Source organism: Natator depressus, chromosome 1 (genome assembly GCF_965152275.1).
Source record: "Natator depressus isolate rNatDep1 chromosome 1, rNatDep2.hap1, whole genome shotgun sequence".
NCBI classification, from domain to species: domain Eukaryota; kingdom Metazoa; phylum Chordata; order Testudines; family Cheloniidae; genus Natator; species Natator depressus.
This window is the reverse complement of record NC_134234.1, coordinates 232,320,942-232,348,288: the sequence shown is the minus strand read 5'-3', so window position 1 is coordinate 232,348,288 and position 27,347 is coordinate 232,320,942. Positions and strand designations below refer to the sequence as shown.

The window sequence follows — 27,347 nt, the reverse complement described above, 5'->3', positions numbered from 1 at the left end:
AATATTAATGCAAATTCCCCACCTCTAGTTATACAAAAAAATCAGCCCTTCAAAGCCACATCTTGAGGAGAATGTCTTTACTGATTATCTGTTCCTGGAGATGGGAGATCAAAGGCCTGAGCTATAAAAAGAAACTGGCTGATCTGTCCAGTCTTGGTTCTGGTTCTGAATCTGAAACAGTTATGAAATGGTAACCATGGGGGAAACCCAGTTTTGCATTTTGAAGCACTGACACTTACCAAAACCCGAGGTTGGAGTGGGGGGAGGGGTGACCTCTGCGTATAGGTTCTTTTACTGTTTGAATGTGTTTTCTCTGTAATTCTTTCACCTTAAGAATAAAGGTGCTTGCTTAGAAAGAGCTGTGTGGTAACTTATAACTGTTGGCAATACACTTGCCATAGCCTCTGGAGAGAAAGCAAATTGCAGACGCTGGCCTTTTAGAAAGTCTGGCTTGTTGGGGATATCACTGTAAATCAGGAATCAGTAGATCAGCCTCAACACCCTGCTCAGGAAGGAGAGAGACGTAGGTCTCAGCCCAAGAGAAGTGATGACTGAGGAGCTGGGAGCCTAGTGTGTGTGTTTTTGGTGGACCATGAGTGGGGAATACATGTGCAGTTACCTGGAAACTGTGACATAGGGGTCACTCATATAAGGTTCCAAACTTCACCTGTGAAGGTGCCCCACAGAAATGGGAGTTGAAGAAATCCAGAACTTTAAAGGAGGAGTCTAATTAGTAGCTTACAGTATTATGCCATACATTTGTAAGGGCTGATCCTGCACACCCCTACCTGAGCAAATAGTCATTACTCATGCAGTGGCTTCAGTGAGACTTTTCAGGTGAGTGTTTGCAGAACTGGGCCAAAAGTTCTGTTCAGGGTGCTGTTACCACTAAAAATCCTCATGTCTCGTGAAACTAATTTGCCAACAAATGCATCCTCTCTTTGTTCAGAGAAGCACTGTTTTGTCTACCCATGACATTTCTTCTAGCAGAAGTTTTGATACAGTGACAAATAAACAATGCAACACATTTCTATTCCTATATTCAATACAATAGAATCCTTTATGGGTGTCACAGGTCAAGGCAACTGCACCTGTATTCCCCCTCTATGGTCCAGCAAGGGCACCCACTCACAAGTTTCCAGTTCCCCAGCTCTTACTTCTCTCAGGAAAACGGGTGTGTCTCTCTCCCTCATGACTGGAAGATTTTTAGGCTGCACACTTCCTGCCTACACTGTATATTCTCAGCAAAAGAGACTGCCTAAGCAGGTTTCCTTTGCCTTCTCTTCAGAGGCTAAAAACAGTGTTATTGCCCACAGTTAAATTACCACATAGCTCTTTCTAAGCAAATTCTTATGGTAAAAGAATTATAGAGAAAACATATTAAAACAATAAAATAACTGACATGCATATTGATTAGTTTACCAGAGATCACCCCAACTGTGGCAGGTGAATACTCCTCCAATTCTCACCAAAGGAGTTTTCTGGGGTTACAAGTTCATAACTGCTTTGTCTTGGAACAAGAATCCCCATCAATCTGTGTGTCACTCCTTTATCCAGTTTGGGTCTTTGAAGAGACTATGAATAGATAATCAGTCAGACAATGAGTTTCTCCTCAAGATACAGGATGATTCAAAAGAATGATTCCTGAGGTGGGTAATTTACATTCCCCTCATGCCAAGTATTTCCTAGGAAACTCACTCAACTGAAAGTTCAGTCTTGTTTGGCCTGTTGAAGCTCATACCAGTTCCAAGGTTTACATTAGTCCTGTCTCCCAGTTAAAGAAGTTGCATACAATTCCACACTAATACATAAACATTTGCATTCTTAATACAATGAACTCCTAAAATACTTAAACTCACTTCGGTAAGGTTTGTCCCGGATATTGCAGGAAATTGCCATATATGTCACAAGAAGTTTATAATCATAAAAAGAAAACTAAAGAATTATGTTCAGCAGAATGTCTTTCTAACTCTTCTGCTGTTTTGCAGTAGCATCAGGCTTATCATTTCTATTACTTAACTCAAAGAGACTATAGGACTGTAGTTACAAGAAATAACTAAGGGCTTGTCTATATGGAGAATTAGTGCATGATAAACTGGGTGTAAATCTACAGTGCTATAGTATACTATGCATTAACTTGCTATGTGGACCCTTCTACTGCACACTAAAAGTTCTGTAGTTCTGTAGTATGGTTTGATACCCTGCTGTTTGCACAATGGACTTTCAGTGCACAGTAGCAAGGTCCATATTGCCAGTTAGTGTGTGGCAGGCTAGAGGACTGTAGATTTACACTCCAGCTTATCATGCACTATCTCTCCATAGAGATATATCCTAAGAGTAGGATTTTCAAAGGAGCCTAAGTGAGTTAAATGTCCACATTTCTTAGGTTTCTTTTAAGTTCCCAGTTTAAAATGTTGTATCTGCCATATAGTTGCTTTTGATATTTTTTTGCTCATTTTTTCCCCACCCCCTTATTGTTTTTTTACTTAAGTGACCCTCTTTTAACTGTTCAATTAACACTTTGTCTGTGCACCGCATTCCAATTATTTTTTCCAGTTAGATGCCCATACTGTCTATTCGCCAAAACAGCAGTCACAAAATTCCCCCTATACTGAGATAAAATATACCCCTGTATTTCTTCAGCTGCCCAGAAACATCACTACTAAATATAATGTTGTATGTGTTCAGTTATAAGTATGAAACAGCATCTCATGCAGTGTTGTCAGTCAACTCAACGTCAAGTCTCTCTCCCTGCTCCGTGGATCAAAATGTAACTGGTGTCAGTGAAACCTTATTGGAACATCCAGATTCAGGTAAGGAATTGTAACTGTAAATACGTCTAAATGTGACAATTTTGACCTACTTATAAATCAGTCTTCACACAAGAGGGCAATTCACCCCAATGTGGAGGGCTAGTACAATTCTAAACCCCATTTAAGCCTTAACTTATTTGGAGGGTGTTAGTGACAATTCAGTGATACAGCAGCCTTGTAAGTCTCACTCAGAGCAAGCACATCTACCAATCCAGAAGTATCTGAACTACTTGGGCCCAGTTTCTCCCACGCTTCTGCATATAAGTACCTCACATTGACATTAAAGGAATTTCTCATATAATTTGTGAGGAGAATTGATTCCCAAAGAAAATTTAAGGGCCCAAGCTGAGTTAGAGTTAACTGGAAATTAACTGGCATTTCTGTGATCTTCACACACCTCACTATCAGTTTAGAATATACCGAAAGAGCGTCTCCAGCTGTATGCTGCATAGGAGGAGAAAAATGTCACTATAGGACCCATGAGCCAACTGTTAGCCTGGATCGGGGACATAGTTGAAGGTGTAAATGAAATGTCATAGAGTATGTCTATCACAATTTCAATCTGTTTATTTTTTCCTAGATATTCTTCCCTAACAATACAGACCATTATCCTTGCATGACTATGTTTGATAGACAAGCATGTGACTGATATCTAGAAGTGTTGTTAAAGGGAGGGCTGATGATTTTGGTACCTAGACAGGTTTAATGAGTTTGGTAACCTAGACAGAGTCTTAGTCTTATGTAACAAAAAACAATTGAGCAAGATGAGAGAGAGTGTGTTAAATGGTGTTATAGCCAGGCTCATGGTTTATTGTTCTACTGTAAAGATGGTAATTACTGTTATTTACAGATTGTGTAAAGGAAGCATCATCATATATGTGGATATATGTCTTATTGGGCAACTTGTTACGTGGAATTGGGGAAACGCCAATAACACCGCTAGGAATTTCTTACCTTGATGATTTTGCTAAAGAAGAAGATGCTCCTTTATACATAGGTAATCTTAAGAGGATGAAAAGGCTGGTTACAAAGAAACAGTGACAGGATCAAATTTGCTTTAGCTTTAAAAGTAGATCATCTACACTTTCCCCTAAAGAGTCCTTTTAAAAAAAAATAGCTCTCTCCATTAGAACCAGGCAAAATCTTTTGACAAAGCTTTTTTTTTTTTCTTCTGATAAATGCAGATTTGCATCAACTGAAACATTTTGTGAATTTGTGTTGAATTCGCTAAATTGTTTTGGTCAAATAAAATAACAAACAACCCCGCTCCCCCCAAAAAACCCAGAAACACACATTACAAAATCAGAAAAAGTCAAAATATTTGGATGTGACTTTTTCTAAATGAAACGTCAGCTTTTCAATTTGAAATTACCTTTCATTTCAAAATTTTATTCACTTTTATAAACAGCTTTTTATAAAGGCAAAAAAACCCCTCAATAACGAACATTTTTTTCAGATTGTACAACACATTTCATTTGACCTGATATGAAATTTTGGTGACTTTTTCAGTGTGATGAAAATTTTTTTAAAAAATTCATTTTGGGTTGTTTCAAAACTATTTTATTTTATTTTATTGGTTTGGTCACCTAACCAAAAAATTAGTTACCCTCACAGTAGTGAGGTAGCCTTCATTCCTAGTCCATTGCTGCCTTCAAAAGAAAATGACGAGGCTGTATAAATTTCCATGTAATGTTTTTGTCTTATCCCACCAAGTCCTGGTTCATTCTACCTGCACTGAGGCTTGAACTTGAGTTTTATATGAATGGAGTTAATTTGGCTCTTGTAGTCTTGGATGGCCACTAAACAAATTTAAATAAATCAATAAATGATACATTAATACTGCCTAAGGTGATCTTTTTCACCAAATAGGAGAAGAATAAAAAACCTATCTCACATGGCAGGATGCTAGTCTTTGCACTTCCTGGAATACCCTGGGTCTAGGAGAGGAATAAGAAAAATAGGTGGAAAACATATAGGGCCATATGTCTGTAAATTTCTCTCTGTCTACTTCATTATATTTTCAGCATGTTTGCACACAATAGCAATGATGGGGCCAATAATCGGCTACCTGTTGGGATCGCTGTGTGCCAGCTTGTATGTGGATATTGGATTTGTGGATCTAGGTAAGGAAAAATGGAGAGCCAATTATATTAAACTGTTGTATAACAATCAATATGACCAGTGCTTTATATCAGGATATACCAAATATTTTCATGCCTTTTAGTAAATAATAAATTTCTTTGTTTCAAGGTGAGGTGAGAACAAAGTGTTTTCACTGAAAAAATAATTTTAAAAGTTGTAGGTATGGGAAATATTTTAGGCCCAATCCAGGAAAGCACTTCAGCATGGGCTTAAATCCATACCTATTCAATAAAGCATTTAAACGTGCTTAAATTTAAATATGTGCTTAAGCACCCCCACTGAATGCTTTACTGAGTCATGCCCTTCCTGATGGGCTTTGGCTAGCATATCAATTTTTCATTTTAGGTGGTTAATTTCAAATGTTGGCTGAGCATATAATATGTTAATTGTTTAATATTACTCTTTATTACTGAGTTCAAATTTTACTAAGGGTTAAACAAAAAAGAAAATATATGAGGTGATGTTTTCAAAGGGGTTTCTATTGGGTGTCCATTGGTGTGCATTCAACTTTTCACACACAGACACGTGTGCCCACTCTTTTCCATTGCACACATCTGTGCATGTGTAATATAAATAAATAATGATAATAAAGGCATTTGAAATGTAACACACATTGGTGATCTTTAAATAGCCTAATATCTGAGCATATGCTTGCAGGATGAGACTGTTTACAGTGCCCCCGTACAGATATTTGCTTATTTTGCTTTTTAAGGCCCTGATCCCAATAAAATTTTGATCATATATGCCGTGGTCACTGGATTAACTACAGCTATAACTACTCCTGGTCTCCTAAAGTGCAATCTCTCAGGTGACAGGCCTCATTACCTCCACTTCTTTTTGAGATGGAATCATGCAACTCTCTCACTATGAGACCTGGCCTTCAGCTGTAGTCCCTTTTGGACGAACCGTGATTTCTTAGCAGGTTCAACTCGGGTTTTGGACCCTCGTACATACTTTCCTTTGGGAGCTTCAACAAGTGGTTATTACACTGACCAAGCAAGTTTCTTAAAGCAAAGCACTGTTGATTCAGAACAAAGGCATTCAGAGAAACAGATCTTAAAACAATAGTCTATATACATCTATATCTTACCTAAGCTAAGCTAAAGCAGGCCTTGCTTATCCCAGGCACCCCCACATTTGCTTTGCAAATTGAGATAAACTAAGAGACTCATCAATCCCTGTCTCTTACTGTCTCATCAGAGGCTGTCCTTCCATCAGTGACAAAGCTCTCTGTTTAGATTTCCTGTGTGGATTTCCCCACCCTGTCAAAACACAGACACACACACACATGGAATCACCAGCCAGACAGTGCCCTTACAAGGTAGAAGTAAAACCTAATAGGAATTGACAACTCTACTGTATGTGTGTACCAGCAGTAGGGCTTATTTGAAGCCATCATCTGCTCCTCAGCCCAGTGTTCCCAGCTCTTGCACGACTTAACTCTTTGGTAGTCACACAGCAAACAATAGATAAACAATCCAACAAATAGATGGACATATGATATTCATAAAAATACTACAGGCAGCTCCCACATTCTCCATAATACGGACTTAAGTATGTGACAAATCTCAAGGAAGCCAATGGGACTCCTCATGTGCTTCAAATTAAGCACATGATTAAGCATTTTGCTGGAAGGTCCTATAAGAAAAAAGGTTAGTAAAAAGTACTGTGTCCTAACGGATCCATGGTGTGTGTGGGACTCTGCTTGAATCATAGAATATTAGGGTTGGAAGGGACCTCAAGAGTTCATCTAGTCCAACCCCCTGCTCAAAGCAGGACCAATCCCCAACTAAATCATCCCAGCCAGGGCTTTGTCAAGCCTGACCTTAAAAATCTCTAAGGAAGGAGATTCCACCACCTCCCTAGGTAACCCATTCCAGTGCTTCACCACACTCCTAGTGAAAAAGTTTTTTCTAATAACCAACCTAAACCTCCCCCACTGCAACTTGAGACCATTACTCCTTGTTCTGTCATCTGCTACCACTAAGAACAGTCTAGATCCATCCTCTTTGGAACCCCCTTTCAGGTAGTTGAAAGCAGCTATCAAATCCCTCCTCATTCTTCTCTTCTGCAGACTAAATAATCCCAGTTCACAGAGTCATTGAATCATAGACTTCAAGGTCAGAAGGGACCATTATGATCATCTAGTCTGATCTCCTGCACAACACAGGCCATGGAAAATCACCCACCAACTCCTGTAAGAAACCCCTAACCTATGTCGGACCTATTGAAGTCCTTAAATCGTGGTTTAAAGACTTTGAGGTGCAGAGAATTATCCAGCAAGTGACCCGTGCCCCATGCTGCAGAGGAAGGCGAAAAGCCCCCAGGGCCTCTGCCAATCTGCCCTGGAGGAAAATTCCTTCCCAACCCCAAATATGGTGATCAGCTAAACCCTGAGCATGTGGGCAAGATTCACCAGCCAGACACCCAGGAAAGAATTCTCTGTAGTAACTCAGATCCCACCCCATCTCACATCCCATCACAGGCCATTGGGCATATCTACCGCTAGTAGTCGAAGATCAATTAATTGCCAAAATTAGGCTATCCCATCATATCATATCTCCTCCATAAACTTATCAAGGTTTGTCTTGAAGCCAGATATGTCATTTTCCCCCACTGCTTCCATTGGAAGGCTGTTCCAGAACTTCACTCCTCTGATGGTTGGAAACCTTTGTCTAATTTCAAGTCTAAACTTCCTGATGGCCAGTTTATATCCATTTGTTCTTGTGTCCACATTGGTACTGAGCTTAAATAATTCTTCTCCCTCCATGGTATTTATCCCTGATATATTTATAGAGAGCAATTATATCTCCCCTCAACCTTCTTTTTGTTAGGCTAAACAAGCCAAGCTCCTTGAGTCTTCTTTCATAAGACAGGTTTTCCATTCCTCGGATCATCCTAGTAGCCCTTCTCTGTATCTATTCCAGTTTGAATTCATCCTTCTTAAACATGGGAGACCAGAACTGCACACAATGTTCAGATGAGCTCTCACCAGTGCCTGGTATAACGGTACTAACACCTCCTTATCTCTACTGGAAATAACTCGCCTGATGCATCGCAAGACCGCGTTAGCTTTTTTCACGGCCATATCACATTGGCGGCTCACAGTCATCCTGTGAACAACCAGTAAGCCGAGGTCCTTCTCCTCCTCTGTTACTTCCAAGTAATGCGTTCCCAGTTTATAACAGAAATTCTTGTTATTAATCCCTAAATGCATGACCTTGCACTTCTCACTATTAAATTTCATTCTATTACTATTACTCCAGTTTACAAGGTCATCCAGATCTTCCTGTATGATATCCCAGTCCTTCTCTGTATTGGCAATACCTCCCAGCTTTGTGTCATCTGCAAATTTTATTAGCACATTCCCACTTTTTCTGCCAAGGTCAGTAATAAAAAGATTAAATAAGATTGGTCCCAAAACCGATCCCTGAGGAACTCCACTAGTAACCTCCTTCCAGCCTGACAGTTCACCTTTCAGTGTGACATGCTATAGTCTCCCCTTTAACCAATTCCTTATCCACCTTTCAATTTTCATATTGACCCCCACTTTTCCAGTTTAGCTAATAAATCTCCATGTGGACCTGTATCAGATGCCTTACTGAAATCGAGGTAAATTAGATCTACTGCATTCCCTTTGTCTAAAAAATCTGTTACCTTCTCAAAGAAGGAGATCAGGTTGGTTTGACACGATCTACCTTTTGTAAAGCCATGTTGTATTTTGTCCCAATTACCATTGACCTCAATGTCCTTAACTACTTTCTCCTTCAAAATTTTCTCCAAGACTCAAGGAGCTTGGCTTGTTTAGCCTAACAAAAAGAAGGTTGAGGGGAGATATGATTGCTCTCTATAAATATATCAGGGATAAATACCATGGAGGGAGAAGAATTATTTAAGCTCAGTACCAATGTGGACACAAGAACAAATGGATATAAACTGGCCATCAGGAAGTTTAGACTTGAAATTAGACAAAGGTTTCCAACCATCAGAGGAGTGAAGTTCTGGAACAGCCTTCCAATGGAAGCAGTGGGGGAAAATGACATATCTGGCTTCAAGACAAACCTTGATAAGTTTATGGAGGAGATATGATAGCCTAATTTTGGCAATTAATTGATCTTCGACTACTAGCGGTAGATATGCCCAATGGCCTGTGATGGGATGTGAGATGGGGTGGGATCTGAGTTACTACAGAGAATTCTTTCCTGGGTGTCTGGCTGGTGAGTCTTGCCCACATGCTCAGGGTTTAGCTGATCGCCATATTTGGAGTCGGGAAGGAATTTTCCTCCAGGGCAGATTGGCAGAGGCCCTGGGGTTTTTTTGCCTTCCTCTGCAGCGTGGGGTATGGGTCACTTGCTGGATAATTCTCTGCAACTCAAAGTCTTTAAACCACGATTTGAGGACTTCAATAACTCAGACATAGGTTGGAGGTTTGTTACAGGAGTGGGCGGGTGAGATTCTGTGGCCTGTGTTGTGCAGGAGGTCAGACTAGATGATCATAATGGTCCCTTCTGACCTTAAAGTCTACGATTCTATGATTCTAAGTCAGCAAATGTGTGAAGGCAAGTGAAAAACAACACCAACCAAGATATTATATGACTGCTGATGCACTGATTGCTTTATGTCATCTTTCAATATATCTCACTAAATATTGAAAATACTGAGTTTCCTTCCAGCGTATAATGTGGATTTCCCAGCAACTATAGAGGGTGGGGGGGTCTTTTTCTTCATTAATAGAATTATTTTTTGTCTCATTTTATTCTAGGTAGCATAACCATAACTCCAAAAGACTCCCGGTGGGTAGGTGCATGGTGGCTTGGTTTTATTATAGCTGGAATAATTAATCTCATTGCTGCCATACCATTCTGTTTCCTGCCAAAAAGTCTGAAAAAGCAGGAGGAAGAAAACAATGACAAAATTTCATCTGATCTCTCCAAAATTAAAGAAGACCAGAGCAAGCATCGTGAATCTGAAAATCATCAGCCAGTGAAGTGGTCAGTAACTTCAAAAGGCAAGTGTTTCATATATTCTGCTAAACTGGAAACCTACCAGTACAATGTAACACAGGAACACCCCAAGTGCCCCCCCACCCCACAAGGATTATTTGAAGTCATTGGGTTTCGGAGTGGTCATGAAGGTTGGCCTGCATTGGGTAAATTATGTAATTAGGTCTTACATTTAAAAGTTTGAACTAGAATCAAACTGGAACTAAGGAAAAATGAGTGACCAAAATTAACTAAAGTCTGTGTTAAAATTAGTGAGGGTTAAGCCTAAAAAAATCAGAAGGTTCTTTTCCCAGCAAGTCACAATTATTTCCATATTATTTTCATGATCATCACAGATGTAATGGAAAATGTGAAATCAATTGTCTGCAATGAAAAATACAGGAGGCCTGATTTTCCCTTCAGGCTGAGTTGTGCTCAGTGCAGGAATGTGGGAGGGTAGAGGCAAGGAAAAAGATGAGGTTGTGTCATCTTTACACTGCTCCTATTCTGGTTCAGTTTTGCAGCCTTTTACTTTATTTAAAGTGAATTTAGTAATGTTGTATTAAACCATTGTGGATTTGGCTCTGGTGGCTAGAGTTGCATGTTCAACAGAGTGAACGTTACCTCTGCTACTTGCTTCAGATTTAGAGTGTCTAGGAACACGTAAAGACCAACCTTTAGTGACCACACACACATTCACACGTACAAGGTCTAGACTCTTTTACAAGTTTTGTTAAAGTTACAATTGAAGTTATGATTACCTAAGCATATAAAAAATTCTATGAAGACCTATTCACAAGTTAAAAATATCATTATACTCACACATCCTTAATGCTATTCTTAAGGTCTGATGGCTGCCTTGCCAATTGATCATCAGAAGAAGGATGGTTCCTGCTGGAGTTTCCCATAGGGAGCTCAGTTTTCCTAATCCAGGCACCCTCTTTTTATAATGTGATTCTGACTATACCCCGTTAGCATTTATGCACATAGTGCACCCTGCGGTTAGGGCATGTGTTAGAAAAATGTGACTACCGGATATCTTGTAAGCAAAAAATTACTCTGTTAATTTTTCACAGTCTCACCCATTGGTATATTTTTTCCTGTAATTTTGTGGGGGATAGGGTCATTCTTTGGTCACTTATCTATGTCAAGCATTTCTTAAGGCTATAGCCTAGTATGGCTAAGCTAAAATCTTACAGGCCTCAGCCTGTAGGCCTTGTGCTTCAGCCCTACTTACTTAGATACCTACTATGTAATTATCCGTTCTAACTACTGATCTATTTTATACTTCTACTATTTAACTCTATTTTGCATACAATGATTATATATGACATAACCTGTTAGTTAATCATAACATCACACAATAAATGAACAATAAACTAAAATCATTGGCTACAGTTCCCAATGCAAGACATGACACAAGGTACAGAGGAACCATGGAGAATCACTTAGACCTGGATCCTACAGTGAGATTCATGTGAGCAGATAGTCCCTTTGGCCTGTGTGCTGCCCCATTGACTTCAGTTTCCCCAGGGGCCTTCTGTGTAGATCTCACTGGTGGACTGGGGCCTCAGTTGGCATGTCTCCACTGAAGTTTATCATTTCAGAGGATTCTACTGTAATATCACAGCCTATATTCTAATTGAGGACCAGATTCTGCCCTCAGATACTCACCTGAAAATCCTACAGTGAGATAAGCACATAGGTGTCTGAGGGCAGAATTTGGCTCTGAATCTCATAGATTATTTACCAATAATTATGCCAAGCATTTTTTAAAATAAAATTGTATATTGTGTCTTTCAGATTTCTTTATCTCTCTGAAAAGAGTATTGAGTAATAGAATTTATGTAATGTTTTTGTGTTGTTCACTATTACAATTCAGTAGCTTTGTTGGTTTCTTGACTTACAAACCAAAATACATGGAACAGCAGTATGGTCAGTCAGCATCTAAGTCTAACTTTATAACAGGTGAGTGTTAAAGTGCTTGGAAAAGTGTTTTGATGTGCATTTTATTGAGCATGGTGAGTTTTGGGGGTTTTTTTGAAGGAAAAAAAAGAGTCACCTTTTGTGAGGGAATTATACAAAGCCACCATAGAGCCTGATTCTGTGGTGGACAGTTAGGGTGACTGTAATGTGTCTCTCTTTGTTTCCTTTACATGAGCCAAAATTGTAATAGATGGCTTCCAGGATAAATTTACATGAAGCTTTGAATATATAGAATTGCTAAGGACTCTATTGTGGCTTTGTCATGAGCAACTTTGGAGCAGACACACCAGGTGGCAGATTGTGAGACATAACCTCAGAGTATTACAGGCTATGTCTATACTTGTGCGCATAGCGGAGCACTGGATTATGTTCATACCATGTTCATACTTGTGTGTGTTTCCCATATACACATACACAGGCATGCTGTGCTGGACACTAGTATAAAGCTGTGCACACACGTATACCTGTGTCCACACTCTTGCTGTAGGTACTGAATGTTAGTGCTTAATGTTTCAGGAAGAGTGTTCCAGGATTGTGTGCATCACAGGGAGACACTCTAGGAACTGATTTGCTGTGTTTTGTTGGTACGGTCCCCTGCTTTCACACATTTGCCTATGGCACTTCCTGACCATGTTGCCCTTCAGTTATTCTCTACAAAACTAGGTGAAAAACATGGAGCAAATGGATGATTATCTGGTTCTGCTTCTGCTCCTTATTGCAGACCAATGGTTATGCAGTGGAGTATGCACTCTGTGAGACGTGGGATGGAATTTGGACAGCATTTTCTGACACATGGAAGATGGCGGACTTTTAAGGTCAATGACAATTCATTCAGCTCACATGGTACAGCTATGATGAATGCCAGTGTTGTCATGGTAGGCCCTTTAGTTGACCGTAACTTCTGATGGAGGAGAACTAGCACAGCGTGGTGAGATCATATTGTTTTGGAAACCTGGGATAACCAGTAGTGGCTTCAAAACTTCTGAATGAAGAAACACACCTTCATTGAGCTGTGTGAAGAGCTTCCAACATCCTTTCAGCACAGTACATTCAAGGAAGACATACCGATTCAGAAGTGGGTTGTTATTGCCCTCTGGAAGCTGGCAACACCACACAGCTATAGGTCTGGGTTTGGAAAGTCCACTGTCAAGGTTGTTGTTGTGCAGATTTGTGAGGCAAATAATTTACCCATGGGTTGCCATAAGAAAAGTTCCAAAAATAATATATGAATTTCAGAGGATGCAGTTTCCGAACTGTGCAGGGACCATTAATGGCACTCATATCCAAATATTTTGCCCATCACAAGGGGCACAACTGAGTATGTGACCCAAAAAGGTTACCATTCAATTGTTCTGAAAGGCTTAGTAGACCACAGGGGCTTAATAGACCACAGGAAGGTAGAGATAGTATTCAGAGGGCCCTAGACAAATTAGAGGATTGGGCCAAAAGAAATCTGATGAGGTTCAACAAGGACAAGTGCAGAGTCCTGCACTTAGGACGGAAGAATCCCATGCACCGCTACAGACTAGGGATCGAATGGCTAGGCAGCAATTCTGCAGAAAAGGACCTAGGGGTTACAGTGGATGAGAAGCTGGATATGAGTCAACAGTGTGCCCTTGTTGCCAAGAAGGCCAATGGCATTTTGGGATGTATAAGGAGGGGCATTGCCAGCAGATAGAGGGACGTGATCGTTCCCCTCTATTCGACATTGGTGAGGCCTCATCTGGAGTACTGTGTCCAGTTTTGGGCCCCACACTGCAAGAAGGATGTGGAAAAATTGGAAAATGTCCAGCAGAGGGCAACAAAAATGATTAGGGGACTGGAACACATGACTTATGAGGAGAGGCTGAGGGAACTGCGATTGTTCAGTCTGCGGAAGAGAAGAATGAGGGGGGATTTGATAGCTGCTTTCAACTACCTGAAAGGGGGTTCCAAAGAGGATGGCTCTAGACTGTTCTCAGTGGTAGCAGATGACAGAACAAGGAGTAATGGTCTCAAGTTGCAGTGGGGGAGGTTTAGGTTGGATATTAGGAAAAACTTTTTCACTAGGAGGGTGGTGAATCACTGGAATGCGTTACCTAGGGAGGTGGTGGAATCTCCTTCCCTAGAAGTTTTAAGGTCAGGCTTGACAAAGCCCTGGCTGGGATGATTTAGTTGGGGATTGGTCCTGCTTTGAGCAGGGGGTTGGACTAGATGACCTCCTGAGGTCCCTTCTAACCCTGATATTCTATGATTCATTAATACAAATGTGGGAAACACTGGAAAGGTTCATGATGCTGGGTGCTGAGGAGATCAAGATTGTACTTGAAGTGGGGGAAAAGGGGTTTTATTTCCCAGAAATGTTCTGGTTCGATACAGTGTGTCTGTGCCAACTTTTATTGTGGCATACTTGCTTCTGCTTTGGCTCATGAAACTGTACCCAACATCAATGACCCTGGAAAACAGGAATTCAGTTTCAAGCTAAGTAGCTGCAGACTGGTAGTGGAGTGCACATTTGATAAAGTGAAAGCTTGTTGGTGCTGCCTTTGCAGCTGTCTGGATGCCAATGTGGCAAACACTGTTCATATAATCATTGTCTGCTGCATACTTCATAACATTTGTGAGATAGAGGGGAGTGTTTCCATCCTGAGTGATCTCAGGACAAGTCTGATTTACAAACTCTGTACAGGCAGCTGGATTCCACCCACGTTAACACTGGTCCTGGTTCCCAATGGGAGAGGAAAATCAGTGATGCCATATGTGCATATATCTTGGCACAGCAGAGAGGCAGAGGATGACACCGGCCTGTGCCAAGGGACATCTATTCATCCTGTATAGCTGCGGGATATGCAGATGAGGAAGTATTGGTACGTACTTATAGGGCTACACAGCTTCGTGAGAGTTTTGTTCCCCTGTAGCCAAAGGTCATTAGCCATTCATTCTTGTGACATTGCATGCAGTAATGACAATTAACAGGGCACCGCTATTGAGTTATCACCTTGGTGCTGGGTTTCTGCTGTGGAGGGTGGCAACTGAGTTATTATGAGCTCATTGAGCAATGCTTTTGTCTACACTATTCACACTTCTTTAGAAACCTCGCTTATTTGGAGCACTTAAACTTTTTAAATGAGCTTATGACTGTTTGCTTTGATGGGGAAAGTATTGCATTGTGCTTTTTGACTTTTTATTGTCAGCAGAGTTAAGTGCAACTAAGGACTGTTATAGAGCACTAGTCCCTGGTACAGTTGAAATTCTTAAAATTTTGGCAAGGCAGAAAGGGGGTGTTTCTGTACAGGGTACTGTCATAGTTTGTTGTTGCTGGCATGTTCCCTTTTTGTTTGTTACTATTCTTTGGTTTTGATTTTCAACATGTCTAATAAAGCCTTTAAAAGATTGATTGACCCCTTTTCTATGCTTTGGACATCTCCTAGGTTGAAAAATAGTAGTGGTTCCCTATCCCTTCTGTGTAATTGTGTGACTTAAAGTATTTTTGAACCTTGGGGGGATTCAAAACTATTGACATTCTGATGATACCAGATTTTTACACACCATTCCATTAAATGAAGTAGGAAGCTTGCGGCCCATTCAAGAATGAAAAAGCACCTTCAGTTCATCATTAGGAAGGAGGGCCAACACACAGTTAAACAAAACAAAAGATTTACTAAAAGTATGAAGTAGAAGGTTCAATGGGAAGATTTTGAAATCAGAACAATAACAGATTGTTAGCAAAGTATCTGTTTACTATTGAGAACACGGCCCACAGTTTGTCTTTGCACCCATCTCCTTCCCCTCCTCATTAGAAGGGGTGAAAGAAGTAGGACAATGACTTGTGGTGAGATCTGCGGATGTCTCTTGCAAAGGGTTTTGGAGGCTGGTGCACATTAGTGTTCTAGGACTACTGCAGGCTCAGCGTTCTCCTCCTATTCAGTTGAGGGAGTTATTGCAACAGGATCCTCCAGCTCAGCACCACCCTGGTTGGCAGCCAGACACGGCGGCAGCAGCAGCAGATGGGATGATTGTGGGGTCTTGGCAGCAGGTGGATGCTCCACCCTTTCAGCCATCAAATGAGCCTCTCCATTAGAGAATGTTCCTGTTCCCTGTGGTGTGTCTCAATGTCCATGAACCAGTTCCTGCTGAAGAGACTGCTCCTCCAATGCTCTGGGGAATTCAAATTGCTCTTGGTTTCTCCAGTTTATGAGGAGCTCCTCCAGAATCCTTCTCTGTCTGCCTTTGCTGTCCCTGAGATGCTGCTCCTACCCTCTTGGTGCCATGGTTTCACTCTTGGGAGCTGAAAGTCCTGCCAGTTCTCAAAGAGAAGGAGAGCATTATGTTTTTGGCTTTTATAATAAGCTGAGAAATCCCCCCACATAACATAACTTTGCTGTAAAGGCCCACAATTTTGTTACTTTTCAGCATTCCAGGAATGTAGCTGTCTCACTATCCTTGATTCTCAGAAACCTTTTGTGGTCCATGAGGAAGGAGCAGAGGCTAGTAACGATAAGAAAACCTATACTACTGTTTGTAGCAATATAAAATGTTCATAATGTTCAAACAGGGGTGTGGCGGTGGGGTAATTCCTTTCAGAAGCTATGTTACCAGTTTACAGTTTCTTCCCTTAAGACTAGCCAACATTTGGAGAACATGGTTGTTTTCAGAGTATTAAAATGGAAAAGAGAAGTGGCTTTCCAGTCCTGTGAAGGAGAGTATGCCAAAGAACTGTTTCTGCTAATGGTCACCCCCACTACTACATATTGCCGAATTAAGGGGCTTGGTCAGCTATAAAGGTGGACCAGGCAGACTTGCACTGCTGGTGAACCTGAAGAATCGACTGGAGTTTTTGCTTCAACAGAAATTTGCTGAAATGTGCTTACAGGACGGGGAGGGAATTTGGCTGGAAATGGATGAAATTCTGAGCTGGAATACAGAGGTTTAATGGAAAAGGAGATTGGAACCATGAACCATCCCAACACCTGATTTTGTGAGAAAATCCTGCCTCTATGCCTGTGTAGCAAAGGTGAAATGGAAAGGGAGAGAAAGAGACAATCTGTAACCTCATTAGGTTTCCTGAAGATACAGTTAAGCATCGCAACCTTTCACCTCAGATAACTGGAAAGGGAAACAGCACTACACTGTTTTTTCCAACCGCCAGACCAGTCCCTTCTGCCACCCTCACTAGCCCTGGCTCATGCAGCATAGCTCTGGGTGGTGACAGGGTGAAGACAGGGACTGTAAAGACTTCGTAATCTTCCAAGGCAGAAAAGATCACTGCTACTAACTTTTCCTTCAACACCCAACTGTAAGTTTTCTACAACTGTGTGCTGGTCCCTTCCACATCCAGTCCTTCCTCCCCTGAAAAAAAAAAGAAGCTTTAGAAGCCATATGCATAATTGTGGTTCATCAGAAATCAATAAAGTTATTGATTTAGAACTCTGTCTTGTTTGAGGACCATTTCGGAGGTGGAGCAGAGAGGGGACTGGATGGAGGAAGGAAAGTTGAAGGTGTTTGATAATGGATCATGGATCATGGCAGTGCCATGTCTTCAACACTGTAGTAATGCATGGTCTATTATCCAGGGAAGAAAAATCAGTGCACAGTAGTTCATAAGTCCTTGACCTTAAAATAGGGAATTTAGCACCAGAGCAAGAGGGGATATTGCTGGGGAGTGTGGACATCCACTATAACTCACCAGCCTGGGGTTCTGGTTCCTGGCATGGCTTGGGGTCCTCCTCAGTTTCATAATGGAATATTTCTTCAACCTGTTTCTCTGGGTAAAGATGCAGAATCACATGCTCCTCATCCTCTGGGTCTTTCGGGGCATCTTGTGTGGTCCCTGTTGCCTCCTTGCTCTGGCCCACATCAATGTGCTGTTGAACAATGAGGCCTCAGGGTTGAGGAAGGGATCATGAGCCACTTCAGGCTCCATGCTGGAGGTCCTTGAAAGCATGAGTCAAGCTCCTTGTAGAAAACGCATGTATGATAAGCCCTTCCAAACCTACTACTTCCTGTACAGGAGCCTCAAATACTTCATGCATTCATAGCATTGAGCCAGACTCTGTGCAATTTCCTGGCACAGGTGAATGTTCCTGCTGCTCTGGCTGAAATTAAGGAGGATGGTATGCTGTTTCCACACACTGATCAGCTCCACGGGCCAAGTGACTGCCTTCTTGAGGTATCATTTGAAAACTCATACAGTAGAACCTCAGAGTTACGAACACCTCAGGAATAGAGGTTGCGCATAATTCTGATATGTTCATAACTCTGAACAAAACATTATGGTTGCTCTTTCAAAAGCTTACAGTTGAATACAGCTTTGAGACTTTACTATGCAGAAGAAAAATGCTGCTTTAAACCATCTTAATTTAAATGAAACAAATACAGAAACAGTTTCCTTACCTTGTCAAATCTTTTTTTAAACTTTCCTTTTGTTTTTTTAGTAGTTTATGTTTAACACAGTACTGTACTGTATTTGCTTTTTTCTTTTTTGTCTCTGCTGCTGCCTGATTGCATACTTCTGGTTTCCAAATGAGATGTGTGGTTGACTGGTCGGTTCGTAACTCTGGTGTTCATAATTCTGCAGTTCTATTGTAATTTGCTGATCATTATTGTCCTTGTAAAATATGTGTGGCAACATTGTATGTAAAGTTATCAGATTCTACTGTGTGATGGTACTAAGACAAATTCCAAATTTTGAGAGCAGTCACAAAGCAGTTTTCCAGAGACAAAAGGCTAGCCAACACCGCAGCCAAGTGTCATCAAAATCAAATGACCCATCACTTGGTTAAGTGGCGATTCTTTGGGTGGAAAAAGAATGTGGGGGAAAATCTACATTTTTACAAAGAAACAGCTGAGCGGTCCCATCCACGCAGACTTTCTGTTTCCTAAACCTCAGCTGGAGGTGATTCTCAAAGAAGAGAAAAACATATAAGAAGGGGGAGCAAATGCCCCAAAACATCTTTCTCTACCTTCATCTCTACTCACGGCATCAACAACACTTGAAGAACAAAGGAAGCATCACTGGACTGGGGAGGGATCCTGACTGAAAGGAATTCAGTCAGTAAGACTGCTGTGAGAGAGACCTTTGCTTTGAATTCATCTAAACCATTGTATTTGGATTGAAGTGTTTGGGAAACTCTATTTGGGATAACAGGATTTGTCCTTGGGGGAAGAGGTGGAGTGGGGGCACCCCCAGGGAAATGAGGAAGCTGGCACCTGTGGTCCAGATAATACCCTGGGTAATGTCACACACCCGTAAAGACTGCAACAGACAACTGTTCTGCCGGGGGCAGTGCAGCACACTATTACCAGTGCACAAGGTGACAGGGACCTAGGTTTTGTAAGGATCAGGAAGAAAAGCATTCAGTGCATTGTGGAACTAGAACTGAAGGACTATTGCAACTTGAAACCTGCTAGATGCTCCTCATTTCCATTCACACTGCAAACTGGCACAGCTATGGGGCTGTTCCACAGCTAAGGTGTGTACTTGCTCACACCCTCAGGCAAGCTAGCTTACGTGCCCTCTGCTCACCTTGAGACACATGCTTCTGGGGTTTAAGTGTGGACATTGCGGGGGTTATGTCACAAGCCTGCACATGGACACGTATACAGTTGCTAGTGTAGATGTCTGTCACTGTCTGCCTCCTGGTGTCCCCACTGCCCTGATTGCGTGGTACTCCACATTGCGCCTCTGCATGGTGCAGTGCATGTCACCCAACATGCTCGTGCAACTATTCTGGCTGATATTTTGGAGGGGGCAAAGCCAATGCTCCTTCCAGTGGGAGGGAAAAATCTAGCTGTTCTCCAGATCCAACTTCCTCTTCCTTGCTGCAACCTATGGTACAGGTAGTCAACACAAGGGCATAAGGAGGTGCCTTATGTTCCCTTACCCTCTCATGGTGCTGCATGAGTTGGGTCAGAGTTTGGTCCTTAATTACATAGATCTAGATGTAATTTTCACAGGTTCATTGGCAAAAGTATTAGGGGAGATTCTTGGGCCCTTGAAATGTCGTCGTATTTTGAGACATACGAAATAAATGGATGAATTTTTTCAGGCAGTATGTTATGAAAATTTTCACCAATTTCAATCAGCTCATGTGTTAAACCAGTTTTGTGTGACAGAATGTGACTACACCTCTCCAGTATCCCGCCTTTCTCTTTTATTACAGGAGTAACTGCTTTACCCGCTGTAAGCATTGGGATTTTCTTAGGAGGGCTCATAATGAAGAAATACAAAATGAGCATGATTGGAGCTACAAAATTTGGATTTGGGATGTCACTGACGGCTTTTCTCATAACCCTCTCACACTTTTTTGTGGGCTGTGAGAACCATGTAGTGGCGGGATTGACAGTATCTTATGATGGGTATGTATACATCTTATGTAAGATACAGCACATTTCCTTTCTCTGGTAGCAGAGAAGCATTACAAATAGCATAATGTTTTGTCATGATTGAATACAAACACACCATTTTAGTACTTAGTGTATCTTCCACAAATATTGAAGGATTATACCATTAGAAAATGTCAGATTCTAAGTTTGTATAAATTGTAATGGAGCTAGATTGATTTACACCAGATGAGAATGTAGCCCTCTTTTTATACTGATATACTTTGTTTGCAAGTTACATACTGCTACTTTTTTGGGGGGCTTCATAATTACATCAGTTTGGGGTATGGATCTGAATTGAATAACTGTGCCAGTGTGATTCATGTATAAAATGAATAACAGTTTTAGGGTGTAGTTTTAGGCAGCTAGAATGGTGGGACTGGACACCGATAGTGTCAAGAATTTCACTGTGTGTTAGAACTAAAGGTCTGGTTTTTTTGGGCTATAATGGGCAGAAATCCCTTTCTTTGTCATAGAATTTTTCATAACCCAGTAGTCATCTGTATTTCAATGTGTGTGAGATGGAAGCTGAGGCCACAGGATCAATGTTACAAGAATAGGAACAATTTAACCTTGTTTACCTGGAATATTAGTTTAGTTCTATAATAATGAGGATATCAAGTAGGAGTGAAAGACAAATTTGCTATATTGTCCTTTAATGTTTAATTGAAAGATGCATTTTGTAATAAAACAATGTTGTGCCTTTGTAAATTTACCTCATAAGCAAACCAGTTGCACATCATGAAACTGCCTTATTTTCTGTCTGCAACTCTGACTGCAAATGTGCCACGAACCAGTGGGATCCTGTCTGTGGAGACAATGGAATCACCTATATGTCAGCTTGTCTTGCTGGATGCAAGGCTTCGACAGGACATGGGAAGAACACAGTAAGAGCCTTACCCAGTTTTTTCCTATCTTTTTTGCTTAAGAACATTGGTGTATTAGTGATGTATATTTAGAAAAGATCAAATCAATTACAGAGCAAGAGGAACTGTCATGTATTTGTGAGGATCACTGAGAACCACAAACTTCCAGAGCTAGATGCTTGAGTCTCTGCAGCTTGAGCAAAAGAGCCAGGCTCTGTATCTGGGGGCTGTAACAAACTCATATTGGGCACTGAGGGAACACACAACACGCACTGATGAGTGTTACACATTGCCTAAAGGCAGACCTCCATTTGTTTGCCTTTTGTAAATCAGGTCTTGGCTACATTGAGGTTTTTAGCCACCAGTGTAACTACACTTAGGTAAAAAGAAAAGGAGTACTTGTGGCACCTTAGAGACTAACAAATTTATTGGAGCATAAGCTTTCGTGAGCTACAGATCACTTCATCGGATGCATTCACTCTACTCCTTTTCTTTTTGCAAATACAGACTAACACAGCTGCTACTCTGAAACCTACACTTAGGTAGTTGCCCATGTGCAATCTCTAGGGCAGAGGTTTTCAAACTGTGGGGTGCACCCCCATAGGGGCGTGCGGAGGAATGTTCGTGGGGCAAGCGGTAATGCCAGGCAGCTTGGGCCAGCGATGCCTGGTGGCTCGGACCAGCTCCTGTGCAGATGTGCTGCACAGATATACACTGCGACTTATCCTGGGACAACGTACCTTGGTTTGAGGCGCTTTGTCAAGGCAGGAATGAAAGGATTTGGAGATACAGGGATAGATTCTCTGCTTCACCTGATCCCTGTTTTGACACGGGGGAGGGGGAATGGGGAAGGGTCTCAGAGAGCCAATTGCAGTTTCCTGATTCTTAGGTCCAGCTGTGGCCTTGATGAGAATTAGAGCTACCTTCTAACAGCTTGTCACACCTCTTCCTATCCCTGACACGCCCCCTACACCTGAAGTAGACAAGGGAGTGGTGCAAAGGGGACCAGATCTGATTACAGAGTAACAACCATGTTAGTCTGTATTTGCAAAAAGAAAAGGAGTACTTGTGGCACCTTAGAGACTAACAAATTTATTTGAGCATAAGCTTTCGTGAGCTACAGCTCACTTCATCGGATGCATACTGTGGAAAATACAGAAGATGTTCTTATACATACAAACCATGAAAAAATGGGTATTTACCACTACAAAAGGTTTTCTCTCCCCCCACCCCACTTTCTTCTACAAGGAAGAAGGCTTCTACTAGCAGGTCAAGCTTCTGTATCAATTATAGACTGACTACCAGGGCCATCCCTGTGGGGGCAGGGCCCGGGACATTAGAAACTTGGTGCCTATCTGCCAGCAGGGGGGCGGGAGGGGGAGGTGCTCTCCCCGGCTCCACCCAGGCCCTGCCCCACTCCACCCCTTCCCCCAAGGCCCCACCCCAGCCCCACCTCCACCCCGCCTCTTCCCCACCCAGTTCCACCCCCTCCCGTGAGTGTGCTGCACCCCTGCTCCTCCCTCCTCCCCCTCACAGCGCTGCCTGACGCCGCAAAATGTTTGATCCACGGCAGGCGGTAGCTGCTGGGAGGGAGGGGAAGGCACTGATCGGCGGGGCCCACCGGTGGGCAGAAGGCGCTGGGGAGAGGGGGAGGTTGTGGTGGTGGGGGGGGGCCCTAGTCACCCCCCCCCCACCTGCCTGCTGCTCGCCTCCCCATTTGTCTCCTCACCCCACTCACCCACCCACCTCACCTCCCCGCCTGCCTCCTGTGGGGCCCCCTGAAGCACGGGGCCCGGGGCGGATGCCCCGATTTGCCATACCCTAGGGACAGCTCCGCTGACTACAGAGCTTATTTCTCAGAGATACACACCAGGTGTCTTTGCCATAGAACCCTTTAATACTCTGCCGGGTACGGCTAAAGATTAGCTTAAATAAGGTATTTTACACACAGTACCACCTAATGGCTGAATCATATAATGCAGTTTAGTATTTCATTACAATATGAGCTTGTGAGCCAGGATTCTCACTCTAAAGAATAGGAGTACTTGTGGCACCTTAGAGACTAACCAGTTTATTTGAGCATAGGCTTTCGTGAGCTACAGCTCACTTCATCGGATGCATACTGTGGAAAATACAGAAGATGTTCTTATACATACAAACCATGAAAAAATGGGTGTTTACCACTACAAAAGGTTTTCTCTCCCCCCACCCCACTCTCCTGCTGGTAATAGCTTATCTAAAGTGATCACTCTCCTTACAATGTGTATGATAATCAAGTTGGGCCATTTCCAGCACAAATCCAGGTTTTCTCCCCACCCTCCCTTCCACACACACAAACCCACTCTCCTGTTGGTAATAGCTTATCTAAAGTGATCACTCTCCTTACAATGTGTATGACAATCAAGGTGGGCCATTTCCAGCACAAATCCAGGGCTGAAGGTGACGGCTAAAACGCCCCCAACTAAAACCCCTCCAACGCATTATTAAGGATCTACAACCTATCCTGAAGGATGACCCAACATTCTCACAAATCTTGGGAGACAGGCCAGTCCTTGCCTACAAACAGCCCCCCAACCTGAAGCGAATACTCACCAACAACCACATACCACACAACAGAACCACTAACCAAGGAACCTATCCTTGCAACAAAGCCCGTTGCCAACTGTGCCCACATACTATTCAGGGGACACCATCACAGGACCTAATAACATTAGCCACACTATCAGAGGCTCGTTCACCTGCACATCTACCAATGTGATACATGCCATCATGTGCCAGCAATGCCCCTCTGCCATGTACATTGGTCAAACTGGACAGTCTCTACGTAAAAGAATAAATGGACACAAATCAGATGTCAAGAATTATAACATTCATAAACCAGTCGGAGAACACTTCAATCTCTCTGGTCACGCGATTATAGACATGAAAGTTGCGATATTACAACAGAAAAACTTCAAAACCAGACTCCAGCGAGAGACTGTTGAATTGGAATTCATTTGCAAATTGGATACAATTAACTTAGGCTTGAATAGAGACTGGGAGTGGCTAAGTCATTATGCAAGGTAACCTATTTCCCCTTGTTTTTTCTTACCCCCACCCCGTTCCTCAGATGTTCTTGTTAAACCCTGGATTTGTGCTGGAAATAGCCCACCTTGATTATCACACACATTGTAAGGAGAGTGATCACTTTAGATAAGCTATTACCAACAGGAGAGTGGGTTTGTGTGTGTGGAAGGGAGGGTGGGGAGAAAACCTGGATTTGTGCTGGAAATGGCCCACCTTGATTATCATACACATTGTAAGGAGAGTGATCACTTTAGATAAGCTATTACCAGCAGGAGAGTGGGGTGGGGGGAGAGAAAACCTTTTGTAGTGGTAAACACCCATTTTTTCATGGTTTGTATGTATAAGAACATCTTCTGTATTTTCCACAGTATGCATCCGATGAAGTGAGCTGTAGCTCACGAAAGCTCATGCTCAAATAAACTGGTTAGTCTCTAAGGTGCCACAAGTACTCCTATTCTTTAGAGTGAGAATCCTGGCTCACAAGCTCATATTGTAATGAAATACTAAACTGCATTATATGATTCAGCCATTAGGTGGTACTGTGTGTAAAATACCTTATTTAAGCTAATCTTTAGCCGTACCCGGCAGAGTATTAAAGGGTTCTATGGCAAAGACACCTGGTGTGTATCTCTGAGAAATAAGCTCTGTAGTCAGCGGAGCTGTCCCTAGGGTATGGCAAATCGGGGCATCCGCCCCGGGCCCCGTGCTTCAGGGGGCCCCACAGGAGGCAGGCGGGGAGGTGAGGTGGGTGGGTGAGTGGGGTGAGGAGACAAATGGGGAGGCGAGCAGCAGGCAGGTGGGGGGGGGTGACTAGGGCCCCCCCCCACCACCACAACCTCCCCCTCTCCCCAGCGCCTTCTGCCCACCGGTGGGCCCCGCCGATCAGTGCCTTCCCCTCCCTCCCAGCAGCTACCGCCTGCCGTGGATCAAACATTTTGTGGCGTCAGGCAGCGCTGTGAGGGGGAGGAGGGAGGAGCAGGGGTGCAGCACACTCACGGGAGGGGGTGGAACTGGGTGGGGAAGAGGCGGGGTGGAGGTGGGGCTGGGGTGGGGCCTTGGGGGAAGGGGTGGAGTGGGGCAGGGCCTGGGTGGAGCCGGGGAGAGCACCTCCCCCTCCCGCCCCCCTGCTGGCAGATAGGCACCAAGTTTCTAATGTCCCGGGCCCTGCCCCCACAGGGATGGCCCTGGTAGTCAGTCTATAATTGATACAGAAGCTTGACCTGCTAGTAGAAGCCTTGCAACCTACTATGTACAAGAAGTACATGACACATAGGAAAGAAACTACTGAACATTGAAACCTCTGAGAAATGCGAACAAGAGCTGGTTAGAGGCTCCTGGTGTGTTTACCTGGGTCATGTTTTCATGTGAGGTTTTGCTTGTATTTTAATGCTGTATGTCCTATTGCATTAATGATATACCGACAAATCAAAATTGTGTCTTTTAGGTGTATCATAACTGCAGCTGCATGGAAATTACAGGTTCACAATCAGGAAATACTTCTGTAATTTTGGGACAATGTCCAAAAAGTCGTGACTGCTCAAGAAAGTTTATTTATTATACAGTAATACAAGTTATAAGTGCCTTTTTCTATGCTTTAGGAGGCACCCCTTTATACATGGTTATGGTTAGGTAAGTGAAACCAAAATAATTATTTTAATATCACTAAGGGCTTTTCCCATCATGGGAGACTTAATTTCCCCAAATTACACTAACTTTCTTGAAATCTAACACACTTTTACTGCTGTCTTCTCTGAATCCATTTTTAATTATGAAGAATTAAATCAGTTGGTGGGCACTACCACCAAATTTAACTATTACGTTCATACGTTACAGTTAATTTCTCCATGTTTCTATTAATCTGACCCACATTGGCTTTTATATCTGAATTTTTTGTTTGTAGCACAGAAAACAATTAGATCTGTTTCTGTGATTAAAAGCTACAAACACAAATGGTTCTGTAGTTTGTATAAGTAGACTGAAGAACAAAAGAAAGTCCAGCTGAAACATATTTTGTTGACACTGTTTCTTTATGTGAAGAGATGGATAAAAGCTTGGTAGGAAGAAAGTTTGGTCACTATGAAATCCCAAAGGCAATCTGGAAGCAAAATCAGTGGGAATTCTAAGGAGTTCTAAAAATTACTTTGTCATATATGAATATGCAGAAAGAGGTGCTAATGTAGTCTATAGATAAAGTTGTTATTTAAGAAGGTGGTTTTTCATGACAATAACTTTAAAGGGATCCAACACAGTTTGGGTATATAATTAACTCAGAACCCTTGTCAGATTCCCTTGTGGCAGCAGTTTAGTTTAATCTCTTGGAAATTAGTTATACACCAATTTGAGCGACATGTTGCTTTGCATCTTTGCTAAGAATGTGGCTCTTGAAAACACAGCTTTTGGGAATGTCATTACAATGTTACAAGATGCTGCTCCAATTATGCCATTTCTAGAAGTTTTCCCCCAGGGCAATATCGTAGTCCCCATCACTTCATAATGCTCATAATGAAAAGGCAGTAGAACGGGTATTTAGGGACACCCTCTTCTGCAAAACGTGGGTAGAAGGTGCCAGTATTTCATATAGATTCACCTCACTAATTATGTGCAGTACATTGACTTCCCAGTGAATATTCAATGAAGAGTAATTGATTAGTTCACTTTGCCCACATTTGGCAAATGTATGAGACAGCTTTCTTCTGAAGTTTTGTATTCTGTCATTAAGAATAATAATTCTATGGGGAAATAATAAATTTTAATGAGTGCATCTAGGTATTATGGAGACATATTATTGTGACTGACATCTATCTATTTTAGGTGTGTTCACTCAGAGCTGAAATCTCTTGCAGTTGGTCTGTACACACTCATTATGAGAGCCCTAGGTAAGATAAATTATTTGAGTTTTTTAGATTCCTTTGAGTGTCTGTGTGGCTTTAAATGGCACCAAGTGCATTCGCAAAACAGATGCACAATTTGGCAGTGCTATTATTATTAATAGTACTAGTGGGAGTAGTAATAGTACTGTAAAACTGAGCCCCAGCCATCAAGCAGGACCCCGCTGTGCTAGGCACTGCACGAACAAAAACCAAAAAGACAGTCCCTGTGTTAGATTCTGGGCTGCTCCTGGATGTCCAAGA

General features: G+C 42.2%; 1 protein-coding gene across 6 annotated transcripts in view; it reads left to right on the top strand.

The window, feature by feature from the left end:
• The window catches only part of LOC141976790 (solute carrier organic anion transporter family member 1B3-like), a 56,725-nt gene that overhangs the window by 13,589 nt on the left and 15,789 nt on the right, over window positions 1-27,347 (top strand). For 5 of the 6 annotated variants that reach the window (XM_074937957.1, XM_074937963.1, XM_074937977.1 and 2 more), the window contains 9 exons: window positions 2,689-2,813; window positions 3,664-3,810; window positions 4,838-4,936; window positions 9,718-9,963; window positions 11,741-11,905; window positions 20,065-20,260; window positions 21,009-21,171; window positions 25,661-25,845; window positions 27,028-27,092. In XM_074937957.1, coding sequence (XP_074794058.1) covers window positions 2,689-2,813; window positions 3,664-3,810; window positions 4,838-4,936; window positions 9,718-9,963; window positions 11,741-11,905; window positions 20,065-20,260; window positions 21,009-21,171; window positions 25,661-25,845; window positions 27,028-27,092 — 1,391 coding nt within the window. The remainder of the gene's footprint in view (window positions 1-2,688; window positions 2,814-3,663; window positions 3,811-4,837; window positions 4,937-9,717; window positions 9,964-11,740; window positions 11,906-20,064; window positions 20,261-21,008; window positions 21,172-25,660; window positions 25,846-27,027; window positions 27,093-27,347) is intronic. The other variant, XM_074937989.1, reaches the window with a different exon arrangement.